The 19,742-nt window shown below is 40.2% G+C and overlaps 1 protein-coding gene across 3 annotated transcripts in view; it reads left to right on the top strand.

The window, feature by feature from the left end:
- Nucleotides 1-19,742, top strand: part of ric1 (RIC1 homolog, RAB6A GEF complex partner 1) — a 166,463-nt gene that overhangs the window by 85,724 nt on the left and 60,997 nt on the right. For 2 of the 3 annotated variants that reach the window (XM_078570577.1, XM_078570576.1), the window contains exons 4-7: nucleotides 4,776-4,883; nucleotides 14,187-14,329; nucleotides 15,995-16,128; nucleotides 17,847-17,938. In XM_078570577.1, the coding sequence (XP_078426703.1) occupies nucleotides 4,776-4,883; nucleotides 14,187-14,329; nucleotides 15,995-16,128; nucleotides 17,847-17,938 (477 nt within the window). Of the gene's footprint in view, nucleotides 1-4,775; nucleotides 4,884-14,186; nucleotides 14,330-15,994; nucleotides 16,129-17,846; nucleotides 17,939-19,742 lie in introns of those variants that run through there. The other variant, XM_078570578.1, reaches the window with a different exon arrangement.

Raw genomic sequence — 19,742 nt, 5'->3', positions numbered from 1 at the left:
CTTCCAACATGGGAACAGTTTTTCCCCGTTTACTCTGTCCAGATCCCACATGATTTTGAATACCTCTATCAAATCTCCTCTCAACCCTTTCTCCAATGAAAATAGTCCCAACTTCTCCAATTTATCTATGTAACTGAAGTTTCTCATCCCTGGGACCATTCTCATGAATATTGTCTGCATTTTCTCTAATGCCTTTATATCTTTCCTAAAGAATGGCGCCTAGACCTGGCCGTAATACTCCAGTTGAGATCGAACCAGTACCGATACAAATTTAACATAACTTCCTTGCTTTTATACTCCATGCCCCTATTAATAAAGCCTAGGATACTGTATACTTTATCAATTGCACTCTTAACTTGTCCTGTCACCTTCAATGATTTATGCACATTTACACCTGGGTCCCCCTGCTCCTGCACCCCCTTTAGAATTGTGCCCTTTAATTTATATTGTCTCTGTGCATTCTTTCTACCAATATGTCTTGCTTCACATTTCTCCACATTAAATTCCATCTGCCACTTGTGCACCCATTCCACCAACTTATGTCCTTTTGATTTTCTACATTATCCTCTTCACAGTTCACAATGCTTCCAAGTTTTGTATCATTCACAAATTTTGAAATTGTGTCATGTACACCACAGTCTGTGTCATTAATATACATCAAGAAGGGAAAGGGTCCCAACAATGGGAATTCTATTACTTCCTCCAGTCCAAAAAAAGTCCATTAACCATTACTGTTTCCTGTCACTCAACCAATTTTGTATCCATGTTGCTACTGTCCCTTTTATTCCATGAGCTGTAACTTTTCCCACAAGTGTTGTGCAGCACTTTATCAAATGCCTTTGGAAGTCCATGTACACCATATCAACAGCATTATTCTCATCAACCTTTTCTGTTACCTCAGTTAATCGGCATTTACCTAAGTGACTCTTAATTTTGTCCAGAATAATGTTTAGAAGCTTCCCCACCACTGGAGTTGACCTGACTGGCTTGTAGTTGCTGGTCTTATCTTTACACCCTTTTTTGAACAAGGGTGTAACATTTGAATTTCTCCAGTCCTCTGGTACCTCTGCCGAGTCTAAGGAAAACTGGAAAATTTATGGCCAGTGTCTCCACAGTTTCCACTCTCACTTCATTCAGTATCCTTGGATGCTTCCCAACCAGCCCTGGTATCTTATCAGTCGATCCAAAAGAGCCCAACCTTTTCCAGGCCTTGAGTTTGCTTTAATATCAGTCATGTAAGCATAGAGCGAGTTTGCAAATTCCTGTTTCGAGAACAGTTTGGATTCTAACTTAAATCTTTAGATCTAAGGAGCCCCCGAAAATCAAAAACCAGCCTCTCAACATCAAAAAGTAACCTTCGAGAAAATCTCAGAACCCTGGGGGATGGTAGGGAGTAGGTGGGGGAGAATTATTTTGACCCTGCAGTCTGTTTTATCACTTTACAAATGTGTTTGGAAGAACTTAAACTGGTAAATGTTTTAAAAAGACAAAAAGAAAAATTTTAAGTCCCACATTTTTATTGTCCTACATACAGCAGGGATGCCTATTTTAAGCCCACTTGGGCATTGTAGGCGTATTTTTCTTGCTTCTAATTGCATGTATCTCATTACATAGATCGGGAAGGGGGGCAGATGGAGGTAGAGAGAAAGGAAAAGACAGGTGGGAAGCTGGCTGTTGCATATTTGTCTGCCTGCTTTTTTGTTTCAGCTGTGGCTCAGTTGGTAGCAATCTTACATCTGATTAAGAAGGTTCCAGTCTCAGGACTTGAGCACAAAAATCTAGAATGACATTCCAGTGCAGTCCTGAGGGAGCATGATTCTTTCAGGTGAGGCGTTAAACTCAGGCCCCGTCTCCTCCTCACATCGATGTAAAAGATCCCTGGAACTATTTTGAAGAAGAGCAGCGGAGTTATCCCTAATATCCTGGCCAATATTTATCCTGTAATTAACATTATAAACAGACTATCTGGTCATTGTTACATTACCGCTTGTGGGATCTTGCTGCATACAATTTGCATGTTAGTTCATGTTTATTTTTTGTTGTTTTTGTTTACAGTAAAAGTATTAAAAAGTGAAATCTTGTCCATCGATTTCTTATGTTGGGGTTGTTTGGGATGTTCATTTCCATGTTATTGGCCCTTACTAGGATCATAACAAAATTGGGGGCTCATCAGGATCTTGAACCATTAGGCTGTATTTGTAAAATTGGGTGTTGGACTGCACTGGAATGTTATTCTAGATTTTTGTGCTCAAGTCCTGAGACTGGAACCTTCTTAATCAGATGTAAGATTGCTACCAACTGAACCACAACTGAAACAAAAAAGCAGGCAGACAAACCTGCAACAGCCAACTCCCCATTTGTCTTTTCCTTTCTCTCTACTTCTATCTGTCCCCCTTCCCGATCTATGTAATGAGTTACATAGAATCAACACTGATATTCATATTAAATGTTTTCATGCTGGCACATGTTAACTGATTTTGGTTTTAGAATTTCTTCATGATAGGTGTTGGTGAGCTTTCTAAATGGCTTACAAATATTTTTCACCATCCACCATTAATTCTGAATTTGGACGTGTATCAAGTAAATACGGGGTGACTGTAGTAAGCCACTCTTCCCTTCTTCCAATGAGGAAGCTGAGTAAACTAATTTGTAGTAGTTGATTTGGTACTTTGAGAAGACATTCTTCCAATTGATTAACAGCCTGAGTGTACGTATCAAATACATGTTGAATTATGCATGTTCCAAGGATTTAGAAGGATTTAGAACATTGTTTTTCAAGAGGAATTACTTGCTTGGTCTTGACGGTCCTTTTGCTAATGTCATATTGAATTGCAAGTTCTTTGGTGATGGCATTAAAGAGATGGGAATGTTAGCAGGTCCCTAACCGATCTGTTGTAATGTTATCCCTACCCTTTTCTCCCATTTCATTACTATTCTCTTTCAGCAGGGAAGGTGAAGTTTGAGATCAAACTGTACATGAGATTTTCAGACTACTCTCCTTACTGATCTTTCAGGCCATTATGGCCTCCAGCTAACAGTCGTCTGGCATGAACCGGGCAAGCTTTTTTAAACATAAAGACTCTGAAATTACCACTCTTTAAGTGAGAACCTTCTGATTATTAACTTCATTCTGAGAAGCAGTTTGCTAGTTGTTTTCCAAGGTGCTCGTTCAATATATGAAATAGGTACAGATTTTGTAATGAAAATGGTTTAGCTTTAAGCTTGGTAATCTAAACTTGTGTCTCCATTTTATTTGTTCCCTAACCTGGAATTGATCAAAGCTGACTGGTTTCAGCTTGTTACGATCCCTGTGGGGGACCATAAACCAAAATAACCAAATTTACTTAATGACCCCCAAATGAAGAAATTACCAACAGGATTCCACTTTTTGTAGCTTTTACATTAACATGAATCAGCATCAAAGCAAATTAAACATGAATTAACAGGCAAATGATACTCAAATAAAAATGCAAATTTCAGTTTAAATAGTCGATCCAGTAAAGATACAACCACAAGCACCCGCAAGACTCCCTGCAGATATGTGGCAGTACATTGTTACACAGTTGCAGAATATTCTGTTCTTTGTTCACAGGGTAAGTTAGGAGTCCAATCCGACAGCAGCTTTCACCTCCTTGTTTCACTGGTATGATTCTAATCAGCAAGGCACACTTCTACAAACCTCCTCCCCCTCGGGTCACAACAGCCCTGATAGTGTAGCTTTCCAGAGTTTTGTTTCAAGCAACCAACCAATAACATCCCAGTTCACAGTTTGGCTACCCTGGTAAAATACCCAGCCTTTTAGCGTCTCCAAGCTATTCAAACAGCCTTTCGGGTTTTAGACATTTTTAGCCAATTCACACAGTGCCTCCAAGAGCTCCTATCTCCTTTTCTGCTGAACAGCAAACAACTGACCTCTTCCTGGGAGTGATTTGCTTCTCGTGATAATTGTGTTCCTTTTTCCATCTTTGTTCACTTTCTTTTTGTGTCTGCACCTATGTGCTGATCGCCTCCCTGTAGCTTTATCATCATCTTTACAGCAGTGACTCCTATCTTCTCTTCTGCCTGCATGGCTTTTGTATCTTCCTCCTGTTGGTACTGCTTCCAGGTCAAGGATTGCCAGATCAGATGGGCAGCATTCCTTCTTCAAGGAAATTACAATTGATGTAAACTCTTAAAAGATCCTTTTCAAATATTTTTTAAAATGTCTGTGGGATTGGTAATTTTAAAGAAATTACATATTTTCCTTACTATATTGCTTCTGGGTCAAAGGTTGTTATGAGCAACAAGCTCTGTACATCACTGTCTTTCAGTGAGCGATAAGATTAATTCATTGTTAATGTCCCCTTTTGATAAACAATGGGCAGTCTGGTTTGTCTAATTTATCAATGTCAAAGGTTCACTACTTTTTATTGTTTCCACACCAACCAGTATGAATAATCTCAATTACCGTATCAGGTTAAAACTTCTGTAAGCATTCCCATTTTATAGAAAGGGATATAAGAGACAGTGGAAATTTTATGCCATTGTTTGTTTATGTCAAAAATTATCAACATGTCCAGCTTTTTAAATCTCATTTTTTAAACCCTAACGGATTAAAATGGATTTTATAGTAGAAAGTAATTTTGTTGACCAAAGCCTCCACTTGCTGAGATTACCCTTTCCCTTTTGCTTGTCACTTGCCATTACACGATGGTTTTACTCTATATTTATATGAATACTTGCAGTGTGTAAATGGGATTACATATCGCTTTAACAAACTGACTTATTTTTAATAGAGGAAATCCAAGAGTGAAAGTAACTCCAGGTTACAAGGAGGAACAGTGCGCTCCATCCCTAACTGTGGAGATGAAGAAAGTGCTTGATTTCCAAGCAAAAATCACAAGGTAATGCTTGAACATTCCCAGTCTCTTCTATTATTGAGTTTTTCCAGGTGTTTTTGTTTTGGATTTCCAGCATCCACAGTTTTTTGCTTTTATCTTCTATTACAAATTGCTTTGTAATTTTTTTAAATAACCATTGTTTGTTCATGATGCATTGGGGACTTTGACTTTGAAATTGCCTCTAAGATTAAAGTTTAATTTTACTAGATGTAATTTATGATGATTCATCTAATTGGAGTTAATTATATTTTGCCAGAAGTATTGAGGGGAAAGCTATGATATAACAAGACTTGAGTTTTGCCATGTATAACAGTGCTGGAGCCTTGTGCCAAGTGGAAAGTAGCCTTAATAGGGGGATCGTGAACTGAAATTATAAAACAATTTTCAAATGTGAAATTCAGACCCTAAGAAGCCCTTTTCATACATACCTTACATTTATCAGAGTCATTCTTGATTTTCTCCTTTCATTTCTTCTCCTGCCTCTTGATTTGAAGTTGACATGTATCGCCTATAATCTGACGAATCATTCTGATTTCTAATATCAAATTACATTTAAAAATTATCAAACCATTTCAAGGTGGGGGGTCGTCTAATTCCGTTTATTTGTGGGATTGTGTAACATGTTTGCTGCTCCTAAGAATCATTAAACTTCATTATTTCACCTTGTGATTGTAACATGGAATTTAAAAAAAACACTTTAAGATCTTCATACATTGTGACTGCATTTTCCTTCATTTTTATTCTTACTACTTGCCACTGGAGTGCAGTGGTTTATCTGTGAGCCTGATATGTGGGTGGGCTTTTCATTTTGCTTTATGTTAACCCATGTATTGTAATGGAACAATCGGTGGAATTCCAGCCAATAAGGCAGGATAAGGGCAGCTTCTAATGCTCCTGCTAGATTTGCCTTGGTGTATATTCTGACTTCCTTTTAATATAGTAGAGAGTAATTTTGTTTATAATGCTTAGTCAAGACCTCCACTCACTTAATCATTTAATCTCATTTCCCCGTGTTAGCCACCTGTTGTTGAAGTATAGAGCAGTTTTAACCCAGGATTTGGATGAATATTTGTGCAGTGCATGTAAATAAGATCACATATTTTAATGTTTTATTTGGTGCTTATGAGTAAAAGTGTCATTAAAGAGCAATATACACTGGCTGTTGACTTGAAGATCTGCATTTATCATGGTAGATTATATAAATATTAACATTGTTGCATGTTCTGACATTCTGGTGCACACAGCATTCTGGACTTTTGGTTCTTAAGTGTGACCTGGAAAATTAGTGCATAAATTTACAGGCCAAAGAACCAAGTGGTTTTAGTTCCTACGGAAACAGAGCAACTCTACACTGGCGGTCTGCAGTCAATTTCTAATGCACCATTCCTATCACTCTGAAGGTTAATTGCGCACTAAAAGTCAAGAATAAGGAGCATAGCTGGTTTTTGTTATAGTTTATGGTAGCAAGCCCAGAAGGGAAGCAGCTGCGGACCGATGGTACAGTGACAAATTTTGAGGTGCAGGGGATCTAAGAAACTGTGCTGGCCATACCATTTCTAAATCTACTATTACGTTGTTTTCTTATGCATTCATCATTTGAGTCCCCAAATATCAGTATAACTATGCTTTTTAAGTGAAAAATATTAGTGCCAGTAGGCATGAGGTATTTTGAATCATTAGTCTTTAGCATAGCTGGAATTTAATTATGCGGCAGTTTAGTTATTTAATTCAAGCCTATTAAAGACATGAATTACAGAAAACCTACTTCTGACTGGGTGATGGTATATAGAGGGGGTACACTGCTTTTCTTGATTTATATTGATAATCTGGACCTGAGTGTACAGGGCACATTTTTAAAATTTGAAGATGATGCAAGACTTGAAAGTATTGTGAACTGTGAGGACCGATAGTGAGAGATTTCAAGAGGATATAGACAGACTGGTGGAATGGGCAGGCATGTGGCAGATGAAATTTCATGTAGAGAAGTGTGAAATGATACGTTTTGGTCAGAAGAACGAGGATAGATGACATCAAATAAAGTGTACAGTTCTAAAGGAAATGCAGGAGCCGAGGGATTTGGGTGCCTTATGTGCACAAATCATTAAAGGTGGCAGGGCAGGTTGAGAAAGCAGTTAAATTATACTGAATCCTGGGTTTTATAAATCGGGGCACAGAGTACAAAAGCAAATAAGTTGTGAACCTCCATGAGACAGTGGTTCAGCCTCAACGGAAGAATGTGAAGGTTTTAGAAAGCGTTGCAAGAAAGATTTAGGAGAATGGTTCCGAGGATGGGACTTCAATTATGTGGATAGATTGACGAAGCTGGGGCTGTTCTCCTTGGAGAAGAGAAAGTTGAGAGAAGATTGTTAGACATGCTCAAGATCATGAGGGGTCTGGCTAGCATAAATATGGAGAAACTGTTCCCATCGGCAGAAGGTCGTGAACCCCAAGGTGATTAACAAAAGAGCCAGAAGTGACATGAGGAGAAACTTCTTTATGCAGCTAGTGGTTTGAATCTGGAATGCTCTGCCTGAACGTATGGTGGAGATAGATTCATTTGCGGTTTTCAAAAGGAGAACTGGATAATTATCTGAAGGGAAAAGATTTTAGAGGGCTACAGGGGAAAGGTCACGGAATGGGACTAGCTGAGTTGCCGTTGCAGAGAACTGACACAAAGACAATGTGCTGAATGGCCTCCTTATGTGCTGTAACCATTCTATGATTCTAGCATAGATACTTTCAAGGAACTTGATAAACACGAGGAAGAAAGAAGCTGAAGGTTACCCTGATAGTGTGATCAAGAAAGGTGGGAGGAGGCTTGTGTGGAACTTAAACACCAACATAGATGAGGTGGGCCACACGGCCCTTTTCTGTGCTGTAAATTCCATGTAAAGCTGCTAGCAGTGAATACAAACATTAAACTGCATTTTGCATCCTCAGGCCATTAATTCCAAGGAATTAATGTTCAGTAGGCTAGCGCTGCAGGAGTCTTGAGCTTCAAAAGCACTGAAATGTTGGTTTATAAGAGATGTGTACAAGGAGTTGTAAGGTCTGCATTTATTTTTACAGTAAGGGAGCTGTACAGGAGGGATACTACTGTTGCTGCTGCTGCACATTGACTCAGAGACATTCAACAGCAGCAGCGTGAGGCCCTGGACCCTGGGCGCAGCCTTCACTCTGTTACCTCTTAACCTCCCCAGGTTCCAGATTCACAGCCATATTGCAAGCTGCAGGCATTCCAGTCAATTCTTACCATCCAGCCTGAACTTCAGGAACTCGTAGCCAAACTTGCCCTTGTGCCCCATATAATAATGCAGTAGAAATCACTCAACATGGCCTCTGTGATGGCCGCCTCTGTGTCACAAGTCACACTGCCCCATGTGGTTGCAAAACGGTTTCCCTCCAGTTCTGACTGTTGCCATCAATGCGCCAAATCCCCCTGTATTTGTTACTGCTGGAAATGAGTAGCTTCAATATTGGAAGCAGTGAGGACTAAAATCAACACCAATCTTGCAGATTGAAAATCCAGTTAGACAATTAATGGAGTGGATTCCACTGAGATCAGTGGAAAGTAAAATCAAATGGGGCATATAAGATCATAAGAAATGGGAGCAGGAGTAGGTAATTCGGCCCATTAAGCCTGCTCCGCCATTCAGCAAGATCATGGCTGAACTGATTGTGGCCTTAACTTCATTTCTTGCCGGCAACCTCCAACCCGCGTAACCCTTGACTCTCTTGTCGATGAAAAATCTGTCTAACTCAGCCTTGAATATACTCATGACCCAGCCTCCACTGCTCTGTGAACGAGAATTCCAAACTCTGGCAACCCTCAGAGAAGAAATTCCTCGCCCCTCTGTCTTAAACGGAAACCCCTATCTTTAAACTGTGCCGCCTAGTTCTACATTGCCCCATGAAAGGAACCATCGTCCCAGCAACTACCTTTGGAATTCGGCAAACGCGATATTCACCCGAACCCTGGCACTCAGATGCCAAGAAGGTGGCTTGCCACTACCTTCTCAAGGGTAATTAGGGCAATAAATGCTGGAATAAAAACACAATGCTGGAAAAGCCCAAGTCTGGCAGCATTTGTGGAGAGAGAAACAGTGAACATTTGAGTCCAATATGACTCTTCAGAATAAATACTGGCCTTGCTAGTGTTGCCCACATCCCATGAAAGAATAAAGAACTCTAACAAAGCACTGTGGGCCACATTGAGAGAATAGGTCACAGTTTTGGCTGCCATACGATAGAAAGGTTATTAAAAATATAACTATTTAAGGATAATCTCTATCACTATAGAAAGGTGATTAAAGACTGTGTATATTGAGCTGATACTCATTCTAAGGACTGTTAAGTGACTAACTCCAGGCGGTAGCTCCTTGATCAGGTTATTAGAGGCAGAGATGGGGTTCAGAAGGGAGAGGCCAGGCTGGAAGATGTCCCTGAGCAGGTCCTGCAGTTGGTTCCCAGACACACAGGCTGCTGAGGCGGAGGCAGTGACCAAGGCAGGGGGAGAAGCTGGCTCAGGCAGATAGTACTCAAGTTCAGGCTGCTGAGCTGCTCCAGGAGGCCCAAGCTGTCAGGCAGGGAGCCAAGCTCATCCCCAAACGCATTGAGGATCCGGAAGGCTTGGCGGGTGGCCCAGCTCAGCAGAGGACCAGCCAGCCGATTTGATCCGAGTACCAGGCTCCGGAACTGGCTCAGACTGCACAACTCAGGTGGCAGCTACTGCAGACCAGCTCCCAGCTCCAGGTGTTTGAGCTGCACGGAAGCGGGTACAACCTGGTGTCCAAGCTGCCCTCCTGGACCTGTTCCTCCATCCCCGTACCCTGTAACATCAGCTCCCACTGCTGCTTGGACCAAGCCAGCCTGACCTCTGACCACATTGCCTCAACCACACTGCCATTACAACCGGATATGAAGCAACAGAACAGATGGCCAGTCAGCAGAGTTTATCATCCAGCGGTACTCAGGAGGTGCCAGAGTAGTGCTCCAATAGCACTACACCCTTAGGTGCAGGTTATTGGTGCTGCTTCATTATCCCAGTTCACTGTTTCCTTGTATCGGGCAGCTATTTCTAGGGCCAGTTTGCATGGACTTGAAGTATAAACTCCGATAAATAGAAAAATCTTGGAAATGTGTACTGGGTCTGCTAACACCTAAGAATTGCAAATTGGTTGTGTTTCAGGTATGGAATCTTTATCTAAGCACCCTTTTGATGAAGCCTACACTGAAATGTTTGCTCATTTTCTCTTGCCATGATGGACGGAACCTGCTTTATCGTTATAACACTTTTTTGCTTTTATTTCAGTTCTTTTTGTAGTTTCTGTTATCTCATATTTATTGTTGTTGGGTGGTCAACTTACTTCTGTTATTGCCAATCGCAAAAGCTATTTTTTTTTTCATCCCTCTTTCACTGGATTTTGCTTTGCTCAGCTAGGTATCTGGCACGCCTTGAAATCCACCAATCTGCCAAACAAAATCCACATCTGTAGAGCTTTTTGGGCTGATAGAGAAGAGACGTACACTTTCAGTAATGATAAAGCCTACTTATTTAACTGAGGAAGAAAGTGTAATTGTCAAATTAACCTCAATATAGATAAATGTGAGGCAGTACATTTTGATAGGAAGAGTAGGGAGATCCTATACTCCTTAGAAAACATGTGTCTAAATAGGTAGAAGAATGTAAGGATCTGTGGGTATGGATAAATGTCACTTAAAGAAGTCAGAGATTAGTCAGGCCATCAAAAGAACTAAAAGCACTGAGATTCATTTGTAGAGGAACAGAATTGAAAGCAAAAAAGTTATGTTAAACTTATATAGAACCTTGGTTAGACCACACTTGGTGTGCTTTGAGTAGTTTTGGTTTCCGTATTATAAAAAGGACTTAGATATATATATGGAAAAGATGCAAAAAGATTTACTGGAATGATACCAGAACAGAGGTTATGACTTTCATGAAAGATTGAGCAGGTTGGGGCTTTTTTCTCTACAGAAGCGAAGACTTTGGGATGAAATAACAGAGGTCTTTAAGATTATGTAAAGGTTTGGCAGGGTAGACATAGAGATGTTTCCACTTGCAGGGGAGATGAGAATTAGGAGCTATAAGTATAAGATAATCACGAATAAATCCAATAGGTTGTTCAGGAGGCGCTTCTTTACCCAGAGAGTGCTTAGAATGTGGAACTTGCTACATAAGGAGTAGTTGGCATATGACAAATGGCATAAATGCAATTAAGGGGAAGCTAGACACAAGGGAGAAAGAATTAGAAGGATATGCCGATGGGGTTAGATGAAGAAGTGTGAGAGAAGGCTTATGTCGATAGGCATGAACCTGTTAGGCCAAATGACATGTTTCTATGCTGTAAATACTTTGCTATTTGGACTTAACCAGATGCCCAAGACAGCATTGATAGATATCCTGCTACCTGTAGGCTCAGGATCATCCTACTCATTCAAGACTTTAGATGATCTGCAACTGAATGCACAGCATCTTCTTCCTTGGTCAAGACAGATGAGAAGTATTAATTCAATACCTCGGCCATGTCACCTGGCTCCATGCGTAAATTCTCTGTTTGGTTCCTAATAGGTCCTGTTTACCACTCTTTTGCCATGATATGCCTCTAGAAGACTTTTGGATTCCCTCATGTCAGCTGCCAGTCTCTTTTCATTTTCTGTCTTTGCTTCTCTTATTTGCTTTTTCACTTCCCCTCTGAACTTTTCGCAGTCAGCTTGTTGTATCATTCACCTGCCATCTGTCATAAACACACTTTTTCTGCTTCACCTTAATCTCTATCTCTTTTGTCATCCAAGGAACTCTAGGTTTGTTTGCCGTCCCTTTCCCCATTGTTGGTATATATCTTGGTGGTTTCTGAACTATCTTATTTAAAGGCAGCCCTTTGTTCAGTTACACTTTTGCCTGCCAACCTTTGATTCCAACTTACCTGGGTCAGATCCCTTCTTACTCCATTGAAGTTGGTTTTCCATCAGTTAATTATTCCTACTCTGGGTTGTTCCTTGACCCTTTCCATAGCCAGCCTAAACCTTGTGATATAATGATCATATCCTAAATGTTCCCCTACTGACATTTGACCCACCTCATTCCCAAGAATCAGGTCTAACAGTGCCTCCTTTCTCATTGGACTGGAAACATACTGCTGTAGAAAATTTTTCTTAACACACTTTTAGGAACTCACCCCTCCCTCTGCCCTTTACACTATGACTATCCCAGTCTATGTTTGGATAATTAAAGTCCCCCATTATAATTTTATATAATTATTAGACCTCTGTAATTTCCTTGCAAATTTGTTTCTCCACACCTTCCCTACTAGTTGGTGGCCTATAGACCATGCCGAGCAAATGTAACTGCACCTTTTTTGTTCCTCGGCTCAAGCCAAATAGATTCTATCCTTGAACCCTCTGGGGCATTCTCGCTCTCTCACACTGCAATGTTCTCCTTAATACTGCCACCCCTGCCTCTTTACTTCCTTTCCTATCTTTGCTGAACACCTTGTATCCAGGAATTTTTGATATCCAGTCTTACTCTTCTTTGAGCCAGGTCTTTTTTATAGCCACAGCATAATATTTCCATGTGGCAAAATGCACCTGTAACTCACCAATCTTATTTACCACACTCCGCACATTAACATACATGCATAGTAACCCTAATTTAGCCTTTATTACTTTCTCCCTTGCTCTGGACCCACCTAATAGCTTAACTATCTTCTACTCTCACACTATCTGGCTCTCCCAGTATTCTGTGTACCTTGTTATTTCTTTCTGATATTACCTCCTGGTTCTCCCACTCCTGCCAAGTTAATTTAAACACTCGCCGATAGCACTATCAAATTGGCCAGTAAGGAAATTGGCCGCAGCTCTGTCTAGGTGCACCCTGTCTGGCCTGTGCAAGTGCCCTCTCCCCACAGCTAGTCCCAATATCATAGGCATCTAAACCCCTGCCCCCTCATGCACCAGCTTTCCAGCCATGCATTCATCTGTTTATCCTACTATTTCTATGCTCACTTGCGCGTGGTACTGCAATTAATCTGGAGGCTATTAGTTTTGAAGTCCTTGCCATTTTCCTACATAGCTCCCTAAATTCTGACTGCAAGACCTCTTCTGTCTTTTCGCATATGTCATTGATACCGATGTAGACCATGACTGCTGGCTATTCACACTCTCCCTTCAAGGTGCTCTCCAGCCATTCACTGACATCCTTGACCCTGGCATCAGGGAAGCAACATACCATCCTAGATTCACATGTGCTGCAGCAGAAACACCTGTCAATTCCCCTAACTACCAAATTTCCTACCACTATTTCTCTTTCAGTTGCCTTTTGTGCCTCCCTGTACAACTGAGCAAACCACTCTTAAGCTGTTACCACATCTATAAACATGCTATCCACAAAGCTGTCAACCTCATGGATGCATTGCAGTGATACCAGCTGCGCCCAAGCTCTGAAACTTGGAACTCGAGCTGCTGCAATTGAGACACTTTTGCACATATGGTTATCCAGGACACAGGAAGCGTCCTGGGGTTCCCACATAGTACAGGATGTGCACTCTAGAAGTCGAAACAGCCCTGCTATTCCTTTATCAATTAGACAATCAACCTTGCTACTTAAAAAATGAGAAGACTCACCAGCTACGCGCCTCCCTCCTGTTGATGTCACAGGAATATAGGGATGCTAATGTAGTGAAACATAGGACTTTGATGTGCACAAAATGGCTACAAATAATAGTGAAATAAGTGATCAGATAATCTGTTTTTGGTGCCATTGGTTGAATGGTAGCCTGCTTGCACATACCACTGGGGGAAAAAACCCTGCTCTTAGGGAAGAAAAATGGCATTGAATCTTTTATCTCTACCTGCTAGGACAGATGGGGATTTGATTTAATGTCTCCTCTGACAGTGTGCATGTCCAGAACCTTTAATTCCTTCCTTAATTCTCTTTAAAGAAAATTTATGGCACTTGCTTCAACAATGATTTATCCATGCTCTAACCAACTTCTGTACGAAGACATGTTTTTCAGGTCTTTATTTGTTTACAAGTATTGTGCTGAAATCTGTTATTTCACCAGGAAGAATGCCATTGCATTTCATTCCATTTAGTGATGTCTAATGTCTGTGAATGCAGTCAATAACAAGGACTTTTAATGTAGAAATATCGCAACCAAGTTGGTTGAGTAGAATATTTTAGAATTGGATCATGTATCTTCCTGTTAGTGATAAACTTAGCGAATTCCACTCTAATTTTATTATAATAGATCAATGTTTCCATACTAATAATGTTTTCCCTCTTCTCAGTTTGCAGTCCATGCAGGATGATTTGGTCATTGCTACTAATGATGGGATACTCCATCTTATTCACTGGGATGGTTTGACAAATGGAAGGAAAGCCATTAATCTTTGTTCAGTTCCATTTTCTGTAGACCTACAGTCTTCACGAGGTAAGGTAGTCATATTTACTGTGCTGAAATTCAGCTAGTAAAACTGTAGCCTGAGTATCTAAACTTGCAGAATAACAAAAGAAATAGGAGCAGGATTTGATCATGGGGCCCTTCAAGCCTGCTCCACCATCCAGTACAATCGTGGCTGATTTTCTGCCTCAGCTCCATTTTCCCACCTGTTCCCCATATCCCTTGGTTCCATGAGAGACCAAAAATCAGTGTGTCAGCTTTTAACATACTCAACAATGGAATGCCCACAATCCTCTGGGCTTCCAAAAATTCATAACCCTCTGCAGCACTCCACTATTTACAGCTTTCCTGCTTGAAAATGCCCCATTTATCAAAATGCCCTGCTTCCTTTCTATTAACCAATCATCCATCTACGCTAATAGATCGCCCCCAACTCCAGGAGCCCTTATCTTGCATTATCAAATGCCTGTTGGAAGTCCAAGTATACTGCATCTACTGGTTCTCCTTTGTTTAGCCTATTGGTTACATCCTTAAAAAAACTAATACATTTGTCAAACACTGTTTCTCCTTCAGAAAACCATGTTGACTTTGGCTGATCATGTTAAGATTCTCTAACTGCATTGTTAAGATGCCCTTAATAGATTCCAGCATTTTCCTGATGACTGATGTCAGGCTAATTGTCTTGTAGTTCACTCTTTTTCTCTCTCCCTCTCTTGAATAACAGTGTTACATTCACTAACTTCTAATCTGCTGGGAGACTCTAGAATCCAGAGAATTTTGGAAAATCATAATCAGTACATCCACCATCTTTGTAGCTATGTCATTTGCCCCAGGATGCATGCAAGTCATCAGGTCCTAGGGAATTTGTCGGCTTTTATCCCTAAGATTTTTTTATTCTTTCATGGGATGTGAGCATTGCGAGCAAAACCAGCATTTGTTGCCCACCCCTAACTGCCCTTGAGTAAGTGTTGAACCACTGCAGTCCATCTGATTCAACTTTTCTGTAGTGGTTTGGTACAAATGAGAGTGGCTTGCTAGGCAGTTAAGTATCAACTACATTTGAAAGCCTGGAGGCACATGTAGGCCAGACCAAGTAATTGGGCCTTCAGCATCAAGACAGACAAAAAATATTTGTTCGTGCCTGCCATTTCCTCATTCCCCATGTTTTCGAGTTCAGCTTTTCAGTTCTTCACTATTGGTTATTCAAAATATTTTTCATTAATGTGCTGCAAATGCCTGATGTTGCCAAAATACAAACATTAAGCAAGTGTGAACTCCAGGACACGCCAGCCTCTTGGCAAGTCCTTTTACAGAACCTGATACTACTATTTCCACTGCCACCTGCAAAAGATCTCAGCAAACTGATATGATCTCCAGCAGATTTTTCATAATTGCCCAATGAGAAGTCCAGATATCCTGACATTTAATCTGAGAGAGATTTATAATTTCACTGTTGCAAACACACTGAATTAATTATATGTTGAACAGCACCTGCATGGAACATCTCAATGTGACAAGTTGTTGTTTGTATGGTGTTGGGCTTAATTGCTTTGCAATTGGTGCAACACATTCGAAAAATTCCCTGGTTAGTTCAGAATATACAGCATACAGCAAATATAGAACTATTTGTGTTTTACTTGCAAATGCTAGTTTGAATTTTACAGCATAGTTTGACGTTGATTTTTTTGCTGACAGGCCCTTCATTAGATTTTGAATCCGTACATATCAAAGATATGGAATACTGTGCAACCCTTGATGGTTTTGCTGTGGTTTTTGATGATGGTCGGATTGGCTTCATTACTCCTGTATCCAGTAAACTTACAGCTGAGGTAAAATGCATTTTGATTGTGACATTTTGTATATCATTGCAGTATATTGAAGTTGAAAACTTTTCATTCATTTGAGATGCATTAACTGATATTTCAGTTAATTATTTGATGGAGGCTTTGGGAACTGAATTTGATATTTGAAATTCAGAGCTAAGTTTTCGTTGGGACCAAATGCATCACAGTGGCATGTTCAGGAATAATGCAGCATTTGCTTTTTTTTTTAGAAAAGATAGAGTTTTCTTTCTTTCCTTGTGCAGTATCCATAACTTAAAAGATGGACAACCTGCTGCTAGATTTCTAGTTTTGCTGTGTGACCGGTGTATGACTAAGGAGCTACACCGCGCGCTAAGACATTCTCCCTGAATAAAGAAACAGTGCCTGTTTTGCAGCTCACATGGCTTGCTAAAATAAGTAATTCCGTGTGTAGGGATTGTAGGTGCAGTCCTACATGCCATGATATTGATGTTCAAATCCCTGAAGAAAAGTAGAGGCTGATGACTGGAATCTTCTACATCAAAAATTGTAATTCTGGACATGAATGCAGTTAATGCAGTCAATGAAAAAAATAAATGATATAAGTGATTTTTTATTTAAAAACAGCCTTGATATCTCTCTGTGAATGTTTCTCTTTACTATGTTTGAAGTTACCTTGCGCAACCTAGACGCATATCATAGCGGGTTAGGGGACATCACTGATCAAGTTGACATGAGTTTACCCTTTTGGCTAGCAAAACCATAAGAATACAGTGGGTAGTGGAAAAATTCATGCTGATGCTATGTGGAAGGGGGTTGATAGAGGGTGCTGTTTTGGAGATTGGAGATTAAAGCTTATTGTTAGGACGTAGGAGATGGAGTTTTGCTTTGAATCATGTTGTACTTCAACGAGATGTTACCTGCATGAGCATACAAATACTGAAATGGTTATAGAAAGATGTCATTACATCATCACAATGGTTTTCATGGAAATGTTTGTAGAATAGCACACTGGATGCTGAAGGTGGATTAAAACGAAAGAATTAAAGGTTAAAGTTGCATTATGTTTTTGTGTGACCGTATATAGAACTAAAGTAGTCTGGATAAAATCATGAATGATATCTGGCCTTAATGACTGGTCCCTGATGTTTATTAATGTACATATTTAATTCTCTCAAGCCTTCCTATTTGTCACCCTGATTTTCTGTTGTCACAATTTAGGGACATTTTTGTGACATTAGTAATAAATATCTCAAAGCCTAAAATGTAACAACAACACCTATTGCTTTTAATGGATGACATTAAAACCTGTTGTTCTTGCCCTCTGCCATTTTGTGGAACTGTGATGCAAGTTGCCCAGGTCTGCCTGCCACGTCCTGTTACAACAATACCATGCTATATCTATATCCTCTTGACTAACCATGAGCAAAGTATTGGAGTTATTCTTACATAAACATATGGAAATAAAATAAATATGTAGCTGTTATTGTTAATGAACTGTACTATTTTTCATTTGGAATAATGAGAATACTGTATCTAAATATACAGAATAGAGTGGAAATTGTCAATCATATTGAGCAAGTAGCCAGCAGGCTGATAATTTGAAAGATAAGTTTATTTAGCTTATGATTGAAGCTGGTGATCGTGCAGCCCTAGCAAGAGTTTTTGTAGAAACTATTGTGAGCAAGGATTGTTTTGTGCTGTGTTGCATGTATTTATGTAAAAATTATAATTTTACTTTTCAGAATTTGCATGGCGTGTGCGCACAAGAAGTTACTGATGGTACTTGTGTGGCAATAAACAACAAGTACAAATTAATGGCCTTTGGGTGTGCGAAGTAAGTGGGCTCTGTCTTGTTGACACTAAAGTTTAAACGGTGCATGAAACAAATGCCAAATAATGTGTACATTAGGTTTTGAGAGGTTATATTTATGAAGAAAGGTGCAAAATTGGAGGCGTTTCACTGGCATAGGGAGGGTTAAGGGACGATGCAAGATGTTTTCAAAATAATGAAAGATTTTGAAAGATAATCGTAACATTGTCTCCGCAGTTGGCAAATTGGTAAGAGACCTAATTTGAGGATTATGACTAAAGGGGATGTAAAAAAAAACTGAAAGCTTTACCAAAGGGAGCAATTGAGGCGGAAGCTATAAAGTAATTTCAAAAAGAAAAAAATACATCAGGATATGAGCATGTGACCGCAGGGGGTTGGTATGAGAAATAGAGAAATGTAACATGAATGCAGTATGCAAATGCCCCTTTTAAGGCACATGTTTGGGAACAGAGAATAAGTGAGCTCTACTCTGAAATTCACTGTGCTATGCCTCAAATGAGTAACTGACTATTATCTGTACTATAATCTAGTAAACAACAGTCAGTTTTAAATCAGAAGGGAAGATACTCCCTAACTGACTTGCTTGACTTCTTTGAGTCAGTGACGACCCAAGTGACCATATAAAGTCCTAAGACATGATATACCCAGACTACCCAAAGGCATTTCGCAAAGTTCGACATGAAAGGCACAAGTTACTGTTTCTAATTTACATCAACACAACATTTACAAACTGAATACAAGTTAGTTAAATGTAGAGATGGTGCCAAAACTAGAAGGGTTGGTGAAATCAATCATTTAATTCAAAAATTACAGCATTAGTTGGGCAAAATATGCACTAAGAAAAGTGGTAGATTAAATTTATTCCAAACCAGTGTAAAGTTCAACACATAGGAAAGAAAAATGGCTGATGTGAAAGCTGTTGAAATAGCTAGAAGTGAATTTAGAAGAGACATCTACAGGAGTAGACCATTGAATGTTGTTCCGACATTCAACCAGATTATGGCTGACCTGTACCTCAACTCCATTTACTTGCCTTAGTTCTATATCCCTTAAAATCCTTAACTAACCAAAAATTTATCAATCTCAGTCTTGAAATTTTGAGTTGGAATCAGTCATCCGCAACCTCGTGGGGAAGTGAGTTACACTAGCCTTTCTGTGAAAAGATGCTCTCTGCTTTCACTTCCAACTGGCCGAACTATAATTTTTAAAATTCATTTATGGGATGTGGGCATCGCTGGCTAGGCCAGCATTTATTTCCCATCCCAAACTGGCCTTGAGAAGGTTCTGGTAAGCTGCCTCCTTAAACCGCTGCAGTCCATGTGATGTAGTACACCCACGGTGCTGTTAGGGAGGGAGCTCCAGGGTTTTGACCCGGCGACAGTGAAGGAACGGCAATATATTTCCAATTCAGGATGGGGAGTGGCTTGAAGGGGAACTTGCAGGTGGTGGTGTTCCCATGTATCTGCTGCCCTTGTCCTTCTAGATGGTAGCAGTCATGGGTTTGGAAGGTGCTTCTAAGGAGCCTTGGTGAGTTCCTGCACTGCATCTTGTAGATGGTACACACTGCTGGCACTGTGCGTTGGTGGTGGAGGGAGTGAATGTTTGTGGATGGGGTGCTAGTCAAGCGGGAGTTGTTTTTCCTCGATGGTGTCGAGCTTCTTGAGTGTTGTAGGAGCTGCACTCATCCAGGCAAGTGGAGAGTATTCCATCACACTCCTGACTTGTGCCTTGTATATGGTTGACAGGCTTTGGGGAGTCAGGAGTTATTCGTCGCAGGATTCCTAGCCTCTGACCTGCTCTTGTAGCC

The sequence above is a fragment of the Cetorhinus maximus genome, chromosome 2 (genome assembly GCF_964194155.1).
Source record: "Cetorhinus maximus chromosome 2, sCetMax3.hap1.1, whole genome shotgun sequence".
Lineage (NCBI taxonomy): Eukaryota > Metazoa > Chordata > Chondrichthyes > Lamniformes > Cetorhinidae > Cetorhinus > Cetorhinus maximus.
Note: the sequence above shows the minus strand (reverse complement) of the source record. Positions and strands in the feature narration are given on the sequence as shown.